This window comes from Nipponia nippon, unplaced genomic scaffold (genome assembly GCF_047370975.1).
Source record: "Nipponia nippon isolate SJK-2023a ecotype South Korea unplaced genomic scaffold, ASM4737097v1 scaffold_11, whole genome shotgun sequence".
Taxonomy (NCBI): domain Eukaryota; kingdom Metazoa; phylum Chordata; class Aves; order Pelecaniformes; family Threskiornithidae; genus Nipponia; species Nipponia nippon.
The window spans coordinates 6,102,857-6,121,710 of record NW_028262302.1 but is presented as its reverse complement, the minus strand read 5'-3'; the positions used below and the strand labels follow the sequence as shown (position 1 = coordinate 6,121,710).

Here is an 18,854-nt window from a genome sequence, read left to right as displayed (position 1 = left end):
GCTCTGGGATCAACTGCACCATCCCACTTGGCCAGGAATGCACCTGGCCAGACCTGGCACATGCTGCCACAGTGCCGAGTTCTGGCCAGAGCCCACCGTGGCCTGACCCAGACAGAGCACAGGAGGACAGCGTACGTAAAGGTAACATTTACTGAGAGATACAGAACTGAGTATTATGAAGGACATACATGGATGGAGAGGGTAGCGACACCACTGCGGAGGGCGGTTTGGACCCCCTTCCCAGCACGCCAGGGAAGGAGCCAGATGCTACCGGACAAGTAACACAATGGAGATAACTGTGCATATGTGTTTGTAACAAACAGACCATCGTAACATACATTTCTATGGGATCACATCTAGTGATTATATAAATCCATATAGATCGCTGTATAAAAACTTTGTAAAAAATACTTTAAAAAAGTGTAAAAATGTGCATTCAAAAGCACGGCGGACACGAACAGCTGGGCTGTAAACATTATACTGAGAGTGTGCTTGTGGGAGGCGCCTGCGCCACCGAGCCCCGACAGGCCTGCCCACCAGACGGGGCTGCATCAAGTGTTTGCGGTTCTTGGGTTCGGGTTTCCCTCTGGAGCATGCGCCAGGAGCAGCAGCAGCCTCTGGGCAGGGCGCTGGTGGGCACCGCGCGGCCACTGCTCCTCCCCTGCTCCCCACGGAGTGCGTGGTCCTCGTGGGACGTGCTGCGGCATCGTGGGTCCCCGGGGCCGCGAGCAGGCTGAAGGGCCGTGATGAGGTATCACAGGGAGGTTGCCCTTACCGGCGCTGCTAGCCCTGCTCCCGGGTTCAGCCTCAGAGTACATGGTTGACAGGTTCCTGATCTTCTCTGTCCCCATATTTGTTTGGTCCATAGTTCCCAAGGAAGCCCACTGGGTCCTGGCTGCACCAGGCCTGGGTGCACAGTTCTTCATACAGTACATACATTAGAGACCCTAGAAGACCCTGCGCCACTGTCTCCTCCTCCTGGCCCAGTGCCACCTTCACTTCTTCTCTAGCTGCTCCAGCAGCGGGTTGGCTTCGCTCTCGGGCGTCTTGATGCTGTCTGTCCGCACGATGCAGGTGGGACGGTGCCGATTCAGCATCAGGATCAGCTGCTGCCTCTCCTGTTTCAGCTCTTCTATCTGGGCCTTCAGCTCAGCGTTCATGAGCTCTAGACGCTCGGACTCCTACCAGGACAGTAACACAACCACATGTGAGTTTACTCCAACAGGACAAGATATAAGGACAAACAATTCAGCCAACAGGCCATCTCTGCTCAGTGCTGCCCCTCAGCCCCTACAGCACAGGAGCAGCCTGAAGACCTGGCAAGGCACCAGGTCCCTGCAGGCAGTTCATCCCCAGCCCCGCTGCCTTGCATTACCTAGTGCCATCGTGAGGAAATACACAGCCACCTCCTAGGACAGGTCTCTGCTGCACCCCAGCAAAACCCCTGCCTGGCTGCTTTCTATGGTCTGGAAGGGTGTTTGGAAACAAACCCACATGTAAATTGTCACCCTTCATCTGCAAGGATCTGCCCTTGTGAAATGGCTCCTTGTCCCCCGCTCTGTCAGTTGCCCGTGTCCCACCACCCCTTGCAGAAAAGCAGCAAGGTGCTGTGAGAGTTTTTCTGCCTTGGGGTCACAAGTGAGAGGGCATCTGGCCTCTGAGCAGGGAAACCTTCAGGAATTTGGGCAAGGGGCCAGCACACTGTTGGCCCCTGTCCTGTGCCACACTCCCACAGGTGCTCCTGCTCCAGGAGGCAGGAACACAATCAGCCCTCTCTCCCCTAAGCCCAGAGCCCACCTCCAGCCCTCTCTATCCTTGGTACCACGGGCACAAAGATGCCTGTGAGCTCTGCCTGAGCACGTATACAGCCACCACCTTCACAGCCTCGTGGAAAGGGAGGCAGCGGGCCTGTATTTTCCCAGAGAAGGGCAGGAGCAAGGGGAGGCAGAGGGGCAGTTCAGGAGGGAGCATTGCCTGCAGCTGGGGCACACCAAGGTCCCCGCTGCACCCTGGGACAGATCAGGGCACCCACCCGCTGCAAGAACTCCGTCCTCTCCTTCTTCTTGTTACGACATCGCGCTGCTGCTACTTTGTTTTTCTCCCGGCGCCTTTTCCTTCTCTCCTCTTCCTCGTCCAGCTGCAACAAGACAGAAAAGCCCAGGTCAGAGCCAGCAGGGGTAGGGGTGAGCACATGGCAGCCCCATCCGTGGCAGGGCAAGGAGAGGGGTGGCAGCCACCCATGCCAGTGGCCACCAGCAACGTGGTCTAGTCCTCACCAGGAACCAGCCATGCTGCTGCCATGGCCTCTAACTCCACTCTGTGGCGACACGGGGAGGGAGACCAGTGTGGTATCCACAGCTGGGGACCTGGCTGGCAGGGGACAGGGCTGCTCCCTCCCTGAGAGAGGGCAGAGACAAGGGGAATAGAGCCCCATCCCACAGACAGGCACAGTTTGTCACACAGACACCTACAGGCACAGCTCTGTGAGCACAGTCATTCAAAGCATCACACAAGCAGCCAAGGGCGAGAGGCAGAGAAACCCGAAAGATCCCCCAGCTGGGCCTGGCTATTCCCCCACTTCCAATACACGGGACTGCCTGCTGCAGCTTCAGTGCTGCCCAAGTCACAGGGCCACCATGGAAGGTGGGGACAGGTCCTGCATCCCCTGTAAAGAAGCAGGACACAGCAGTGCCTGCGCTGCTTGCCATGACTCGGTTGCTCTGTGCTGTCTGACTCAAACCACACAGGCCAGGCCAATAAGCCCTATGGGTTAGAAACCCATAATCAAAGTATTTAGGGATATTTACTACAAAGCCTGTGTAAATGGCCTATGGCATGCTTACATCTGAGAACCAAAACCAGCTGCTTCAAGAAAAATCCGAGTGCTGGAAAGCCCTGCGAAGTCAGCATCTGGGCTGCACTTTGTAGCATGGCTAGGGAAGGTAAAGTCCCCCGTGCCTTCACCCACATTTGGCCTGGGACTCTGGAATTTGAGATGTCAGACTGAACTGCATCATTCCTATCAACTGATACCTGACAGCACGCATCTTTTCAAATGCGGTGGCAGCAACATTTGCTTTATGAGCACTTCCACTGCCTGTTTGCACCTGCTCTAAGGGCAGCTCCAGTCTGAGAAGGCAGCCACACGCTTCCCTTCCTACCTCCCCAAGTCAGTGTGGTCGAGGGACACATCTCCCAGACGAGCCTCTCGCAGCACACACCATCTGAACAGTCTTGTTGCTCTAGCGCCTGGGCTTACTCACCTCAAAAGGAAAGTCAGAGATTCCCAATGCCAAGGCCACGAAGTGGTGGCGAGAGTGGGGGGCCACCAGATTACCCCCCACACAGGTACACCAGTGGTGACTGTAGGAAATGAAAGCCGCAGGTGCCATCATCCACAGCCAACTGCGCACGCTGCTAACATTCACCGAGTCCAAAGCTCACTAATCAAAGCATCTCAATGTGATGTGCAAGGACAGGATGAAACATTGACTCAGCAGAGTTAAGGTGAAGGGGTACCTTAAGTAATCTGCATGTCCCACATGCAGCATGTAGCATGCTTTAGAAGACAATGTCCAAGTTTTATAGCACTAATAGCTTTTGCATCTTCTCTACCTTACTTCCCAAGCGTTATACCGAAGTTGCTATTTTAGCTGGGGCTAAAATATTAAGCAAAGTCAGCGCAAGCTATGCACAGACTTCCATAGTGTCCGGCCACCACTATTCCTTTGCCAAGGCAGTGCCATGGGGCATCATGCACCACACTTGGCAGAACCAGGATGGGAACTGCACTGATGTCCCCAAGTCCAGTTAGAAATGGCCAGCTCTCACTACACCCATGTAACTCAGATGTGGCAAGCATTAGCAGAAGTGACCAGGAAGGCTCTGACTCCACATTCTGCTGCCTTTTCCTCCTGGCAGGACCAGGATACCTCACAGCAAAGGCACAAGCAGCTCTTACAAAATTTCCACGCAGAGTTTAAGATGAGGTGGACATCAGGGTAGCCACCACTCCCCTCCATGCATTTACCAACCACTCATCTCCCCTTAGATAGCTTCTTGGCCTTTTAGTTCAAGGATTATTAGGAGGGTGCGGAGAGGGGATGTGCTTACAGCTCCAAAGCTCAAGAAACACACCCCAAACTTTCCTGCAAAGTACATCTTGGGTTGTAATAGGAACTGGAAGAGCAAACAGTGACCGCACAAGGCTCACAGTATCCCTGGGAACCGCCTGACACATTTCCATGCCCTGTTGCTCCATTCAGTGAGAATCAAAGAATAAGTGACCTGTCCCTGTCCCCTTCAGCTTCCCCTCCACCCGAGAGAGGGCCCAGCAAAGGGCCATGTCCTTTAGGTGGGGTACAGATGCTCAAGGAGCGGGGCTCAGCACAGACAGCAGCAGCTTGAACTCTTGACTCTGCTTTTTCACCACAGCTTCTGTAACTTGAAGAAAGCAGGTTTCCCCTTCTCCGCTTCTGCTTAGTTTCAGTTCAAAAAGGTGACATGGCCCTGTTGCTGGGGGTTAGGACTACTCAGAGGCACAAGGGACAGTGATAGTGTATCACCCCATAGCATGTTTCAGTAGACAGTCACCAGGGGAGCCCTGCGGGTAGAAGGTCTGGGGTTGCCTCCTGAATCGCTTCAGTCAGCAGCATCAGGGACCGAGGTGGTCAGCCTGAGGGGCAGGGCTCTGTCCCAGAGGGAGCACCCCAGGCAGGTTTCGATGGCAGAGGAGCCAGGCAGCACGTGGCTCCAGCTGCCCCAAGAAGAGGGCAGCCTGTCCAGCGGGGCTGTCCAGCACCCTGCAGGGAAGCCAGCACCCACTGGGTGGGTTTTGTGCACACTCCCGGGGACAAACACCCCAGTGCCGGGAGATGCTGGTCCTCCCAGCACAGCAGAGTAAGCTGCCTGTGCCCCAGCTCGCAGGGAGCAGCCTGCCCTCTCAGGCGCCACACAGAGCATGGCATGCCAGTACCCTGCATCCCTGGGCTCCGGCTCCCTCCAAGAGGAAAGCAGCTGCAGGCTGCATTGCAAAATTATGCGTGGGCAGCTTCTTGGCTAGTCATGGGATAAGTAGCTACTGCTTCAGCTCCCCCAGCTGCAAAGCCTGTGCCAGGGGCAGCTCCATTTGCTGTCCTCAACTCCTCAGCTTCATAGGCCTCGCAGGGGAGGAACCGGCTGCAGGGAAGGTGGCTGTGCAGGGGCTGCCAGTGGATTTCCCCCTTACCTTTCCTCCACATGGTGTCTCAACAACTGGCTCAGAGGACACTTGACATTTCCAGTACCTGCTGTGGGGCAGAGCTGCCCTGTCCCTGTTACACAGAGGCCAGTGAGATCACATCCCCATGCCCACCGAGCAAAAGTGGCTGTTGCAGTGCCAGCTTGGAGATGCCCAAGATGCCGCAGGAAAAAAGCTGTGCCCAGGAAAGACAGCACAGCTACAGACTCTCTCTTTCTTCCCCAACCCATGAAGCAAGGTAGGCCTTGCACCCTGTTTGCTGCATGATACCCAGGCCAAGAGCCTGGGACAGCATTTGGCTTCAGCTGCCAACCCACGACTGCTTTGCCCACAGAGGGACCAAAGCCATTAGCATCCCCCAGGCCCTTCTGATGGCCTCCCACAGCATCCGAGCCTCAGCTGCTGCCATTGCAGAGCTGCCCAGTCCTTCCCCAGGTGAGCTCCATGGGATGCTGCATGAGCTGATTAGATACCCCCATGGGCACAGAGCTCCTGTGCAAGGTGATCAGGCAGACTCCATCACACCAGTTCTCACCGCAGGAGTCCACCGCAAGGGGCTGGGGGGGAAGGAAGAGGCATCTTCCCCACAGGTGAGCCTGGGTGCTGCTGAGCTTTTGCCATAAGAGTTGGGCCAAACCAAGTGTCAGCACCATTTGGAGAGCAGGCTGCTCCCTGGAACTGATGTTTTACCCCCTTCAGCTCATAGGTCATCACAGGCAGCTTTTCACATCTAACACCTCCTTGCTGATGTCTCCAGAGAATGCACATCACCCCATCCTCACACAGCATCATCTGAAGTATCCTCACGCAGGAGGAAATGCACTGTTTAGAAGGATTGTTTATCAGACCTTCTGACAGCAGCCACCACCCTCACCAACACAGGGCCTCTGAACTGATGGGTTCCCAGCTCTGTCTGCAGGCAGCGGGAGGTGCAAACACTCACCACCAGTACAGCAAGGGTCAAGGAGTCAGACTGGACAACGAACACAAGAGAGACAACCATACAAGGGAAACACTGTGCAAGTGTCTCGCGAGTCTCTGCAGCCTGGTTCTGACATGCCAGACTGCGGTACCGAGCAGAAGCCATCCACCTTCCCTGTCCCAGGAGCCCTGAGGTAAAGCCAGCCCCCCCCGAGCAGCCAGGCAGGAGCAGCCCAGCCAGCAGCGCCTGCAGCACAAGCTGAGTCACCGCTGCCGCTCAGCACTGCTCACCCACGCACCTCGTCCCTGTGGGAAAGGCAATGCCAACGCCAGCAGCACCAAGGGCTCGTTGGCACCGGAGATGGGATGAAAGCATCGCGCAAGCCCTCTGACAGGCTGCGCAGCTTCTCCTTTGGGTGCGTGCCCCAACCTAGGGACACACTGGCTGCGCCAGACCCTACTCTGCAGGCAGGGTTTGAGTTCAGCCAGCTGCCAATGGCTGCGTGGGACCGGTCAGGTCTGGGACACCAAGGCCACCACTCCCAGCCCATGCCTCAGGGACAGAAATTCAGGCACAGGGAAAAGGCAGCCAGTAGAGCAGCTGCCAACACGCGTGCACATCACCAATGAGGCAGCGTGACACGCTTATAAAACACGTTGCTGGCCACCCTGGCAGGAAACGCAGGCACAGGCAGGAGAGAAACCCAGGCAGGTGCAGGCAATGGCCCCTGCAGGGCCATCTGCAGCCAGCAGCCCCCCAAGACTCACCTCACTTTTCACAGGCTGGGGTCTCTTCCCAAGCTTCACCTCCAGGAACTGGAGCGGTGAGATCATGGCCCCAATGTTGCGGATGTCAGCGTACTTCAGCTCCTCAGCTGTCAGAGCTGTGCCAGGCAGTCCCGTCAAGGGGCCAAGCCCAGGCAGCGCGCCGGCCGTCAGGGACGGGTCGGGGATCTGCCCTGGCATCATAGCAGGGGAAACAGCTTCGTAGGCTGGAGGGAAAGTGAGACACAGCCCATTACAACCCAGCTACAAGGCCTCACAACACAGTACAAGCCAAATTTATTCTACAATCCCATCACTTAACAGGGTGCGAACCAGGGAAAGCAGCCGCTCTTCCCCAGGGATGGCAAAGGCATGGACTAAGCAAAACCTGGGTGATAGAAACCAAAATATATGAATCCTGCTGGGAAGGATGCACTACTGCTGTGTAGATCAGGAAGGGAAGAGACCTGAGAAGCAAAGCACCAGAAGAACAGGAACTGACTGCAATGACAGTGATGCAGTCCCATGGACTACTGGTTTTGGCACACCTTTCTCTGCAGTGCAGAAGATCAAGGTTTGCTCTTAACTGAGTTTTGATTAAGGTGTAGGTTATTAGGACAAGAAGAAAACAGCACAAAGAGAACCACAATATGCCTTAGGCTGGATTTCCTCTGGGCAGGCTCAGCCCACCAGTCAGGGCTGCGACACGGCACACAGGGACTAGGGATAAAACCACAAAAGAAAAACCTGCCACTGAACAAACATCTCCCAGCACAGAGATGAGGAAGTGAAGGCTGGAGAGGAGGGGAAATGGAGCAAGGTGCAAAAGGCTTCTTCTATCAGGAAAGAAAAAAAATTGCAGCACAAGTGAGAATAGGATCAGGACAAGCTTTGGCAAGTCACTTATAGGCAGAAGAAAGGGAGTTACCAGGAAACGTGAAGAACAAGCAGCTAAGAGATACAGAAATAATATTATACCTAAAATAGGAAGCCCACAGAGCTGGAGCTGTTATATCAGCCAAAAAGCAACGAGAGCAGGTGGTTGTTGGCTGCAGCACAAGTACATCCCTGCTTGTGTAACTGGCCTGGGACACTCACAAGTGACCCAGTTACAACATGCAGAGTCAACTTCTGTCCACATAGCAACCATTTTTGCCCCCCTCTCAACTCAACCACATGTCCCAGTGCTTGTGCACTGCTCTCCTTGCTCTACCCAGCCAGACCGGTCCCAGCACACTCCAGGAGCCTCCAGGCATCCACCCCATCCTGCCCCTATGCCAGGAGGCACCCACACAGCAGGGAGAGCAACCAGTGATGTCAGGAGAGAGAAACAGGCTACTGGAGTGGACCCCAAACCTCACTGAGCAGCTTCCCACAACCACTAGAGCCAGTCACAAGGCAGGGTTCAACAAGCATTTGGGCAACTCATGGAAGAGGGGACCATCAGTCACATCAGTCTGCACAAACTCCTGGAAGCTCTGACAGCACCGACTGCCAAAGCAAGGAGGCGCATTAAGTGAGAGATAACATGCACTTGCCCTGCTCTTTCCAAAGCATCCACTCTCAGCTGCTGAGAGACCAGGTAACAGGCAATGCAGACTTTTGGTCCAGGCAGTACGGCTGGAGGCACACACACATTGTCAAGCCAGCTGCCACAGTTGCTCAGCACTTGCCATCCTGGGGTGACAAATCTATGTCAGTACCAGGCTGAAAACTTGAGTAAAGCTGCATGTGAGATAGGACTGTCGGATCACGGAGTCACAGAACAGTTGAGGTGGGGAGGGACCTCTGGAGATCACCTGGTCCAACCCCCCTGCTTAAACAGGGTCAGTGGGAGCAGGTTGAACAGGATTAATCATGACAAGCAGAGAAGTTAAGGATTTCTTGGTGCTGGCACATCTCTTTACCCAGGAGATTATTTGGTATATTTCTTAACATGAAGGAGCAGGAGATGAGCAGCAGAAGGGAAGGAAAGCCAATCATACAGGTTAGTCAAGGATAGAGAGGCTAATGCAAGCTCCACAGCTCCCAGCACAGGTGCTGTGCAAGCCATACTGGCATGACGGACAAGGGGATTTGCATCAGAGGGTGCCTACAAGCTGCAAGATGCTGTGAGCTGTCATATGCTCTAATCTGCCACCAAAGAGGTCCAGGTGTCAGCATGAGATGTCCCCTGGCACAGTTCGCTCAGCAGACAGCAGCAGCAACCAACGGGACTTGAGGAAGAGCATGGAAAGCAAACACAGCAAGACCGTGACTGTATAAAGAGGTGGCGAGCAGGAATCAAGCTCTCTGCTCCAGTCATCCTTCAGAAGGAGAGACCAGAAAGGGGCGAGCAAGCCAATGTTCAGCAGTGCTGGTATGCAGGGGCAAGAAGCTGGGCCTGGGGGAAGATGATCTGCACAAGGACATTAAAGCCTGAAAAGGAGAAGATGGGAAAGATAGGAGAGATGAGCCACTTCTGAAGCAAAGTGAAATGACCTGACAAAATGGACTCCTGCCCATTTGGTAACAGAATAGAAAGAAGACACTCAGTAATGATACTTGACCTCAGAAAAGACTACACATCAACTCATTGAGATTGCAAGGACCTAAACGGATCCAAAGTATTCATTCTTCCATAGCTATCTCTAAACCAGACAGCTGTAATTCCACATCTGCAGGGGTTGCCTTGTACGGTGTCAGGAGATGCCCGCTCACAGCAGGGCTCTGAAGCTGCATGCTACGTCCCTCCCCTTCCTTTCAGGCCCACACATGGCTAAGATGCTTCCCTCCTCCAGAAACCGGGCACCATCCTACCCTAGGCTGCACTCCAGACAGAAAAATGCAAAAAGGTATTTGGGGACTGTGCCTAAATCCCTCCCATCTTCCTCAGAGACTGACCCTCCCTCTCTAGCAGGAAAGCACCAGGTCAGTGCGGTGGCATGGCAAAGGGGAGGTGACTCCAGAGGCTCTTCCCAGGACACACTGCCACAGGACTCAGCCACATGGAGTGAAATTCAGTCTACCATTTTGGGATAGCTGCATGTACTGCAGAACTAGCCATTTCCCAGCCGCTGCCACTAAGATGACATGCTGTGGCACTGGGGAAGAAGCAGCGCACCCTGGACCAGCTGCTGCACACCCCCTCAACAGCAATCCCATAGATGTCCATCCCCAGCCTGAACAGTTTGGGCTTCAGTAAAAATAAAAACAATTTAAAAAAAATATCAGTAGCTAAAGTATACGAACACCCTCTTGAAGTCTCCGTCCTGCAAATACCACATGTGAGCTGCTATGGCGCACACTGATTTGGAGTCCTGACCCACTCTTTCACAGGCTTCAGGCTGGGAACTGACTTGAGCCCAGCACTGGATGCCTAAATCCATTCCAGACTTGGGAGACCTGGTTTTAATTTGTTGTCTTCCATCACGACATGCAAGCTGACAGCACCCAGGCACTGGGCTGGACAGTCCAGGTCCTCAGCTAAACCGAATTCAGGGTCACTGCAATTTATGAAATAAGGAGGGAGGAGAAATCTGTTCTCCAGACTGTGGGACTACGTGGCTCCTGATCACTCCCCTGCACTCCTGAGCCTGGGGTAAATCCCCGAGGACAACTGGCTAAAGATTTGAGAAAACATTGTGTTTTCTCTGGCCCGCCTTTTCACTCTACCTCTTTGATCTGGTAGCTTAACGTGCCATGAAATAGCCTCCATACCAGTGTGACATCAGGCACAGGTTGGAGTGAAGGAGCTGGCCCAATACCTAACATGCTCTAAAAACTTATCCTGGATCCAGGGACTGCACTGCCAAAGCTCACATCACACCTGCATCAGCACAAACTAAATCTAAAGCTGTTCAAAGCAAAGCACCAGGAGCCACCTGGAAGAACATGAACCCGCACATTAAGATGAGTTGAGAACTAGGTGGGAAGGAGCAAAGTGACTTCTACAAGTGAGATCTTGCTCAGGGGTCAGGAAGCTCAGGAGTACATTGAGAACTGCCAAGAGTCAAGCTGAGTTAGACCTTGGAGAGGAACACAAAACCATTCCCAGCAGGGCTATAACCATGGAAATAAGAAGGGAACGAGGAGAGACACTGTCCCTCTCTGCAGAGCAGGGCTGCAGTGACAGATCATCCCGCCCAGCCCTCCATGCCCCTCAGCCCCAGGCACTGTCGCTCCCTGCTGATCAGAGGGACTCTCTTGTTCCACTCCTTTTGCCTCTTCCTCCTGTAAGAGAGGCTTTCCTTTCCTCCCAAATCCCAGATACTTTCACCTTCTTTTCTGGTTAACGCTAGAGGTAAGAAGTTGTACTTTGACTGTGTCAAAAAAGCCAAGGCATGTAATTCTATTTAATACTTTGGTCTTCTTCCCGAGGCCGTTACCCTGGAAGACACTGACATGCCTGCCTATAGCTCCAGCATATTTACCACGTCTGCATGGTAGAGCAGAAATAACTTTGAAGTTCAAGATCTGAGTTTGACCTTTAAGTTGCAGTTTTTCAAAAGCCATGTCTTGCTGGATGGGGTGAATACAGCTGGTGCCTTGCCAATTCCTAATTCCTTTCTGGATATTCCCTCGCAGTGTATGTTATTTCTAAGGCACATGAACCAACTCACCTCTGTATTCCTTCACTTTCTAACACAGTGCTTTAGCCGAGATTCTTATTAGATTTTTTCTTTTCATAAACCGATTATTAACAGAGTCTTTTTTCCTCAATGCCAGGCAGTCTTTCAGTGTCTCCTTACACAAGCTGAGAAACGTGTCTTCAGTAAAACCTAGCTTTCTGGTGTCCTGCTGCTGAACCACACAATTCCTGCATTGTATCAGCTATGCTTTTTCACATAATGAAGCCAACAGCAAAGCAAAGCAGCACGGGGAAAGAGAATGTGCAGTCTTACATCTGACACTGGGATCTGCGTGACACCAGCTGCTTGAGTTTACCTTCGCCGTAGCTGTGTCTTCTGCACTGATGCTATTCATCATTTCATGCCACGACATCAAGATGCTCCAGAGTGAATTAGGAGACAGAGAAGGCTTTCTTCAAACTTCAGTTCAGTGATGAGCAGCTTGTGTCATTCAACGCTCTCTTCAGTAACTATCCTTATAGCAAAAGTCTGGTCAACACATGATTTCACGGGTCAAAATTCAGTTTGTATTTCCTTAGCTTTGCCTCTACACTCCCCTTGTTCTGGTTAAAATGCTGTAACACAAGACTTGACCTCTTGCCGAAATGTCTGTAAACCCTCCTAATTATTGCAGTCACTTTTGCATCCTTGCTTTGGCACTGTTCTTGTTGTGGTCTCAGTCAACCTCAGGTCAAGCGCAGTTATTTTATCAGCAGTCTCATCCCCCAAGAGCTGACAATGCTAGAGTTTCCTTTGCTCACCATGGTGTTGCTGCATCTTTCCCATCAGTGACAAGTGTTTCTGTGCTTTGTCCCCCAATTATGTCCTTATGGTCAACAGTCTGTGACACTGGTTGATTTAATATTTCTTAAAGGCAGTGCCCATTACTCAGTTTTTCTCCTATTGCCGGGATCTGTTATCCTCTGGAGCCCACAGCCTAGCAGGAAGAAGCTTTACCGAGCTGTCACTGTCCCATACAGTTGCTCAGTCTCCTCAGTGACACTGTCCCTGCATACCCTCCTATTCTTTCTCTGGCAGTTCTAATCTTCATTTGCTTGGGTTTTGTGGTTTGGTTTTTTTTTCTTTGTCCTTCCCATACTCATTTTGCTGCTGCTTTTTCTGGGGACTCTTTTTGGTTTGTTTGGGTTTTTTTGAAGGAGATGGTGTTTGCACAGCAGTTACGTCATAAATCTAACGTGCGCAGGCATAATCCACGTAACTCAGCATCCCCGGGGGCTTGTACTCCGGTTGCTAGCCCGTACTGACACCCCTCCTGCCACCTCTTCAGTGCTATTCTTACCCACAGACTAAAACTGGCACAGGAATGCCTACCTGTGTTGAAATCATACATTCATTTCCCTGTGCAGAACCTGCCTTAGTTTGTATCCACTGTTCCCCCAGGACCATCCTATTCATCCTCACTTATCCAGAGGTGCTGTTTGCTTCTTTATAAACCCAATGCAGTTGCTGCTGTGTGTGCATCATCATGCAGAGAGGACCACAACATCCCAAAGCAGGCTTTGACAGTCACACTTAAATTTAAATTGCCATTACTGTCTTATCTCTGCTGTCAGCTTCCTTGGCAAGAGTAAGGGCTGCTTGCAACCTTATTTTCAATTTTGCTGTCTATAAATCACAGTTACTTCCAACATAAGCTATTTTACAAGCTCTGACATCTGCAATGGTTGATCCAAGTACCCTTCTGATGCTCAGAGAGCCAGTCTAGCACCTAATATTGCCAGCCAGCAGATTCTGACACTCTGTAAATACCAGCATGTTTCTCTTTTGCCCATGTTAAGGCAAAGTCTGTCCTACCAGCCCTTCTCCATGCCGCCTGCAGAACCAAGGCTGTGCTTGCCTGTTGTTCTCTCACTCCAGGCTCGACCTGGGTGCCTGCCACTACTTGTCAACTGCCATGCATCGGAGCACTGCCAAAGTCTGCAAGCCACCATACAAGCAATCTTTGATCTCTTCATCAGCGTGTTAGCACTTAACATACTATTGCCATTTGTATATACTGTCTTGGAGCGCCTAAGTCAAAGCAATCGGCCTTTCATCTGCTCCTGGCCAACAGGCAATAGCTCTGCTTTGGAGATCAGAAGTAGCATTACCATCCATGAGAAGCAACTCCTGGTTCCTTAGATTTTACTATGGCTTTATTGTTATTTTTTTCCCCTCCTTTTTTTAGCTCCTGGCTATCAAGTTTGCTCAGTCTGTATGTCCTACATTGCATCTTCCTGGTTCCTTCTGTTGGCAGAAGGATGATTTATACGAAAGCCCTTTCCTGACATGCCCAACTTCTCATGCCCCCAGAATGTGACTTCCTAAACAAAGACAGAGCAGCTGGCTATCATTCATTCTCTGAAGCACACACCCACTTGCTGTTTTATATCTGGACTCTCCCAGCTGGGGAGACCACAGGGTGCTGAGGGTCACTGGAGCCTACAGACCTTCTTCCACTTCAATGTTCAGCCCCCAATGAGTGCCAAGTTAAGCATGATGAAGCTGAAGGCCGAAAGCCACTACCCCATATTCCCAGTGCCACGAGTACCTAACCATGCAATTACAGTTTTCTTCTGTTGACCAAAATGTGCTACTTTCCCATTCCCAGGCAACTGTTATCTGCTCCAGATGCACGTGATGCATCTAGTTGCAAGCGGTACCTTACAGCAGGTCACCCCATCTCCTGTCTAGCTACTTCTGGTCTGTATTGTCAACAGCAGTAACTTGCAGTGCCAGAGGCCACACTGATCAGTATCAAAGTTATTTGCCAACCATCAGAACACAGCAGCAGTCAAGCCCCTTGGTTGTAACAGGTCTTTTCCGATACCCATGCACTAGTGCTGGCAAACATGGACTTTAACAACAGCCACTGCACATTCATTCATCTGCTGAACCTGTTGATGTAGAGGAACCCACCACCTGTAGTGTACTGAAGAGCTGCAGTGACACCCACTGGGATAAAACTGTGCATGCCCCCTCTTTACCAAGGACCTAACATTACTTAGTGTTATACAGCATTCAGGGAGATTCCCCTTTATTTAAAGGGCAGTTTAAGGCACGATCACAGCATGGCTTGCCAGGTTCACTGAGCTGCAGCATGCCACCTCTGTAGGCTAGACATCTAGTACCTCACTACCTCCACACTCCACTTCCATCCCAAGAGGGAGAGACAGCTCCTGCAACCAGGTCCTGGGTTTGCAGGGCCAAAGAAGCATCTGTGCCCTTCCCACAGAGGCCTCCAGCTGCTGCCCTTGCTGTTCCCTTCCTCCCACAGGCAACCCCACGTGGTGGAAGAGCAGCTGCAGGATTTGTGGACACCCTTACAAATAATGTCCCATCGCAAACTCCCGAGCTCCAGTGAGTGGACTGCAGGACCACGAGGCTAACGAGAGGAAGGAGCTGTGAAGGACAGTTCCTCAGGAGATGGAAGTCTAAACCCATTTCTTGAGTGGGTCTGGCTCAGCCCTGTACATCTAGTTTCACACAGATGGCAGGAGGAACATCCGAGTCATTCACAGACAGAAGGTGAAAAGTTTTCCGAAAACAGGAATGCAGAGAGCCTTGCTGCCTCCCTCCTCTTCTCCATCAGGGAGGCATGCAGCTCCTACACTGCACTCACAGGCAGCCTCTCCTTAGCAGAAGTGCAGTTTTGCAGCCCCCACCCAGCTGAGTCCCCCGATCAGGCCCCCACACCAGCCTGTCCGATGCTTTGACTCCTTATCCTGGTTATGAGGAGGGGGGTAACGGTCCTCCAGTCCTCAGTTTTAGAAATAAACCCCTCTTTGCCATTAGCAAATCAGTCAGCTCACAGTGCTTCTTGTTCCCTGAGCATTTTCCTTCATACCTTCACAGGGTAGTAAAAAGCTCTAGTTTAGCATTACACTGCCCCCACCACTGCAATGCAGTGATTGACTTGTAAGCAACCTGTGACAGCAGGGTTTTGTACAGCACCTAGCATAGCAAGGCTCCTCTATTGCCATAATTAATTGCAACAATTGCAAAAAAATGCAATTCATTACCACAGTAGTATTATTATTAGAAATGGCAATTAATTATTTGTGGCAGACATTGAATAATGCTGTATCACCCACTGGACAGCAGTCCAGAGCAGGAAGGTGAAAGCTATCCTATTTCTGCCTAAAGCAGTTCAAAGGGATTTGGGAAGGAAGGAATATCCTGGTCTGAGCCAGGCTGCAGCTCAGACACTGAGGTTAACGACTGACTTGTTGAAATCCCCCAGGACCTTCCATGACCACATGTGGTCAGGGCTGGAATCTTCTTCAAGAAGACAACCCTCCTCCGGCACAGAGCTCTGCCCTCAGGAGCCAAGGATGGCCTTATAGTTGAGAGGCCCCCCCCTGTAAACTCCTCAAAATTATGCCCTGAATGCCAGGGTCATCCACAAAGACCTCTAATCCATATAAAGACCAGCTCTGGCTAGTTTGCAACAGCCCTGCTCAGCTGAGAGGCCCATATGGACCTTCAGCTCCCTGGCTGCATGTTAAAATAGCCTGCAATGTTTGGATTGATACTCTGGACAGTCCAAGCAACTGAGAAATCCATGCAAGCAGCTAAAGGCAGATGGCATCAGGTTTGCCATGCCCCCTCCTTGCTGCACTGGCACTGCAGAACACATGCAGGCTGGCAAGGGGTCCATGCCACACACCATGGCTCTGCCTCCCTCGCTCTTGGGGCCAGGCCCACCAGGAACAGCCTACTGCAGTGAAAAGAGCCTCTCAACAGCTTCACACTCAAGACACTGAGTGGTGCCAAGTACCTGGCCCAGGCAATGCAGCTGAAGTAGCAAACACTAGCACGGGGAAGGAGACCACAGAGCAGATGCTCAGCGCTGCCTGCGCTTGAGCAGCCTAGCTGGACACATTGCTCAGATGGAGAGGGCAGGAGGAGGCAAGAGGTGTGAGGGAGTATCTACCCTTCCTTGGCAAGGACCGCAGCACAGAGACCTTCACATCCTCTAAGGAGGGAAACACTCAATGCTCAGCCGCAAAGAAGAGCAAGAAGCATCCATTGGCATCTCAGCGAGGAGACAGAGGCAGCAACCTGCACATTAACTCTCAGCAGATCTTGTTAATCCACCAGACCCCAGGAACCTGGGACAACCAATCGCTGCTTGACACAAGGACAGTTTGGACGGCAGCTCCTGCACCCACCCACTCATCCCCCAGATGGGCAGGTCTTTGCTTTTTTAAATCACTAGGAGTCACACTAAGAATCTGAACTCCAATGACTGGCATTCCCAGATGTCCCCACGCAAGCGCTCACCAGCAAATTCCCAGTGCAGGCTCTGGCAACAGCCTCCAGATAGAGTTTTTCATGCAAGTTTTCTCGAAACTCGCTAAGAAATCCTGGTCTGAGCTGCAGAAACATTTGTTTCTGCTGAGCTCTCGGAGTCCAAACACACACGCACACACACACACAGTTTGGCAGTGGTTGTGTTCCAGGGCTGGTAATACAAGCCATGGAGCAGGCTGCCAAGACAAGCAAGAGAACGAGCCAGGCCCTGTTTCATTGGCCACCATACGCTGCATATGGCCCTGGAACCAGCCAGCACAGTGTTCTCACCCTCCTTGAAGGCATAGGAGACCCTGTGTTTTCAAATACACCTCCACAGGGCCTTCATTAAAGGAAAATGGAAACATAACGTGGCTCTTGCTCTCTTGGTATTTCTCCCTTTCCCCAATTTGCTCTCAAACCTATTTCCCTCCCATGGAAAAAGAAAAGTGCCTCCTGGAGCAGACCGTGCAAAAGAATGCAACTTCCATTCAACTCCATGCCTGACTGCTACAGCGGACTTGGGACCGAGCGGTGGGGGAACCTCCAGGGCCCCTTTCCCTCCCAGGGCCCCGCGGGCCGGAGGCTCAGCTCCCCGCACCGCCAGCCCGGCTCCCCGCGGCGCAAACACGGCGGCCGGAGGCAGTCGGGACCCCTCACCTGCGCGCCCGGCCGGCAGGTGAAGCGGCGGGCCGAGGGCACCGCAAGCGGGGAGAGGCCGCTCCCCGCCGGCCCCGCGGCGGATCGGATCAGCGCGGGGGCAGCACCACACCGCGGGCACCCCCGCGGGCGGCCCTGGCCCCCGCGCCTCGCTGGCGGCGGGGGTGGCAGCCCTGCTCCGAGCCGCCGGGGCGGCTCTGCCCGCCCCCCCCCGAGGGTCTCCCCACCCCGCTGCGGTGCGCCCGGCCGCTGGCACCCGCGCCCCCTCCCCGCCCGCCGCCGCGGGGTGCCGGGATGCTCCTCCGGCCGCCCCCCGCCCCAGCCCCCCGCCGCCGCCGCCGCCGCTCCCCGCCGCAATGCCGGCCCGCCCGGCGCTTCCCCCCCGCCCGCGCCCGCACCCACCGTGCAGGGGGACCGGGCTGCCGGGGTGCCCGCGGGGCCCGGCCGCAGGGGCCGGGCGCGGGCTGCAGGCTCAGCCCCGCCGCCTCCACCGCCCGGCTGCGCGGCGCTGCCCCGACCCCCGGGCCCCGCCGGGTGTCGATACCGGTGCCGGCCGCCGCCGGGGCGCCCTGGCTCGCCGCCGCCCCCCGCCGCCGCCCCGGTGCGCGCCTCCCGCAGGCTGTGGCGGGCGGCGGGGTGGGTTGCATCAGCCCCGGTTATATAGCGGCCCCTGGGCTGCGGGGAGGGGTCGGGAATGCGGAACCGGCCGGGCTGCCAGCGCCACACGTCAGGGAGGGCGGGGGAGCGGGGCCGCGGGGCGGGGAGCGCCGCGCAGGGGTGGGACCAGCCGGGGCACCGGCACCCCGCAGCCCGGCATGCACGCATCCTGCACCCCGCGACTCCGCACCCGCCGCCCCTTGGCACCCCCGTGCCCTCGCAGCCGGCACCCCCGGCCCCTCCGCGCCCCGGCACCTCGCACCCCCCGACCGGCGGCGGGCCCCCCGCGCCCCTGTTTGCGCCCCCCCCCTCCCCCCCCCCCCCCCCCCCCCGCGCCCCCCCGCGCACTCCAGGACCCCGGCCCGTGCAGCCCCTCGACCCGGCCCGGCGCCGCCGCAGCCCTGCCCGGGGCAGCCCGCAGGGGCAGGCTCTGGGGGGAGCCCCCCGCTCCTCGGTCCTGCGCCTGAGAACAAGGAGGCAAGGGGCCAGAGAGAGTGGCCAGGGCTCCCCAGCGCCAAGCCCACCTCGCCCAGGGCAGCAAAGAGGCAGGGGCAGGGAGGGCTGCAGGGCAATCCTGCTGCCCCGTGGGAAGCGAAGCGAGCTCCTTCTCATCTCATCCCACCCCAGCCCAGCCAGCTCACACCCCACACGATGCTGTCTCCCCCATACACGGGTCAAGGGCTGTCAGCCCCAGCTCCGCTAGCACT

The 18,854-nt window shown here is 54.3% G+C and overlaps 1 protein-coding gene across 3 annotated transcripts; it reads right to left on the bottom strand.

Moving 5' to 3' along the window:
* Window positions 1–136: 136 nt before the first annotated feature.
* Window positions 137–18,056, bottom strand: JDP2 (Jun dimerization protein 2). Of its 3 annotated transcripts, none has more exons than XM_087746966.1 (4): window positions 18,035–18,056; window positions 6,929–7,152; window positions 2,033–2,137; window positions 137–1,181 (listed from the first exon to the last, which is right to left on the bottom strand). In XM_087746966.1, the coding sequence occupies exons 2-4, from the start codon at window positions 7,127–7,129 to the stop codon at window positions 996–998; spliced, it is 492 nt and encodes a 163-aa protein (XP_087603092.1). In that variant the 5' UTR covers window positions 7,130–7,152; window positions 18,035–18,056; the 3' UTR covers window positions 137–995. The 3 variants fall into 3 exon arrangements, with proteins under 3 accessions (XP_087603092.1, XP_087603089.1, XP_087603090.1); XM_087746963.1 differs by lacking the exon at window positions 18,035–18,056 and adding an exon at window positions 17,893–18,029; XM_087746964.1 differs by lacking the exon at window positions 18,035–18,056 and adding an exon at window positions 11,852–12,809.
* Window positions 18,057–18,854: the final 798 nt, after the last annotated feature.

Bases quoted from the DNA above. Each gene is read 5' to 3' on its own strand.
- JDP2 (XM_087746966.1), bottom strand. From the start codon at position 7,129: ATGATGCCAGGGCAGATCCCCGACCCGTCCCTGACGGCCGGCGCGCTG. The intron at 2,138-6,928 runs GTGAGTCTTGGG...GTCTTGTTGCAG, and splicing joins CCCAGCCTGTGAAAAGTGAG to CTGGACGAGGAAGAGGAGAG. The intron at 1,182-2,032 runs GTGGGTGCCCTG...CTGTCCTGGTAG, and splicing joins GGACGGAGTTCTTGCAGCGG to GAGTCCGAGCGTCTAGAGCT.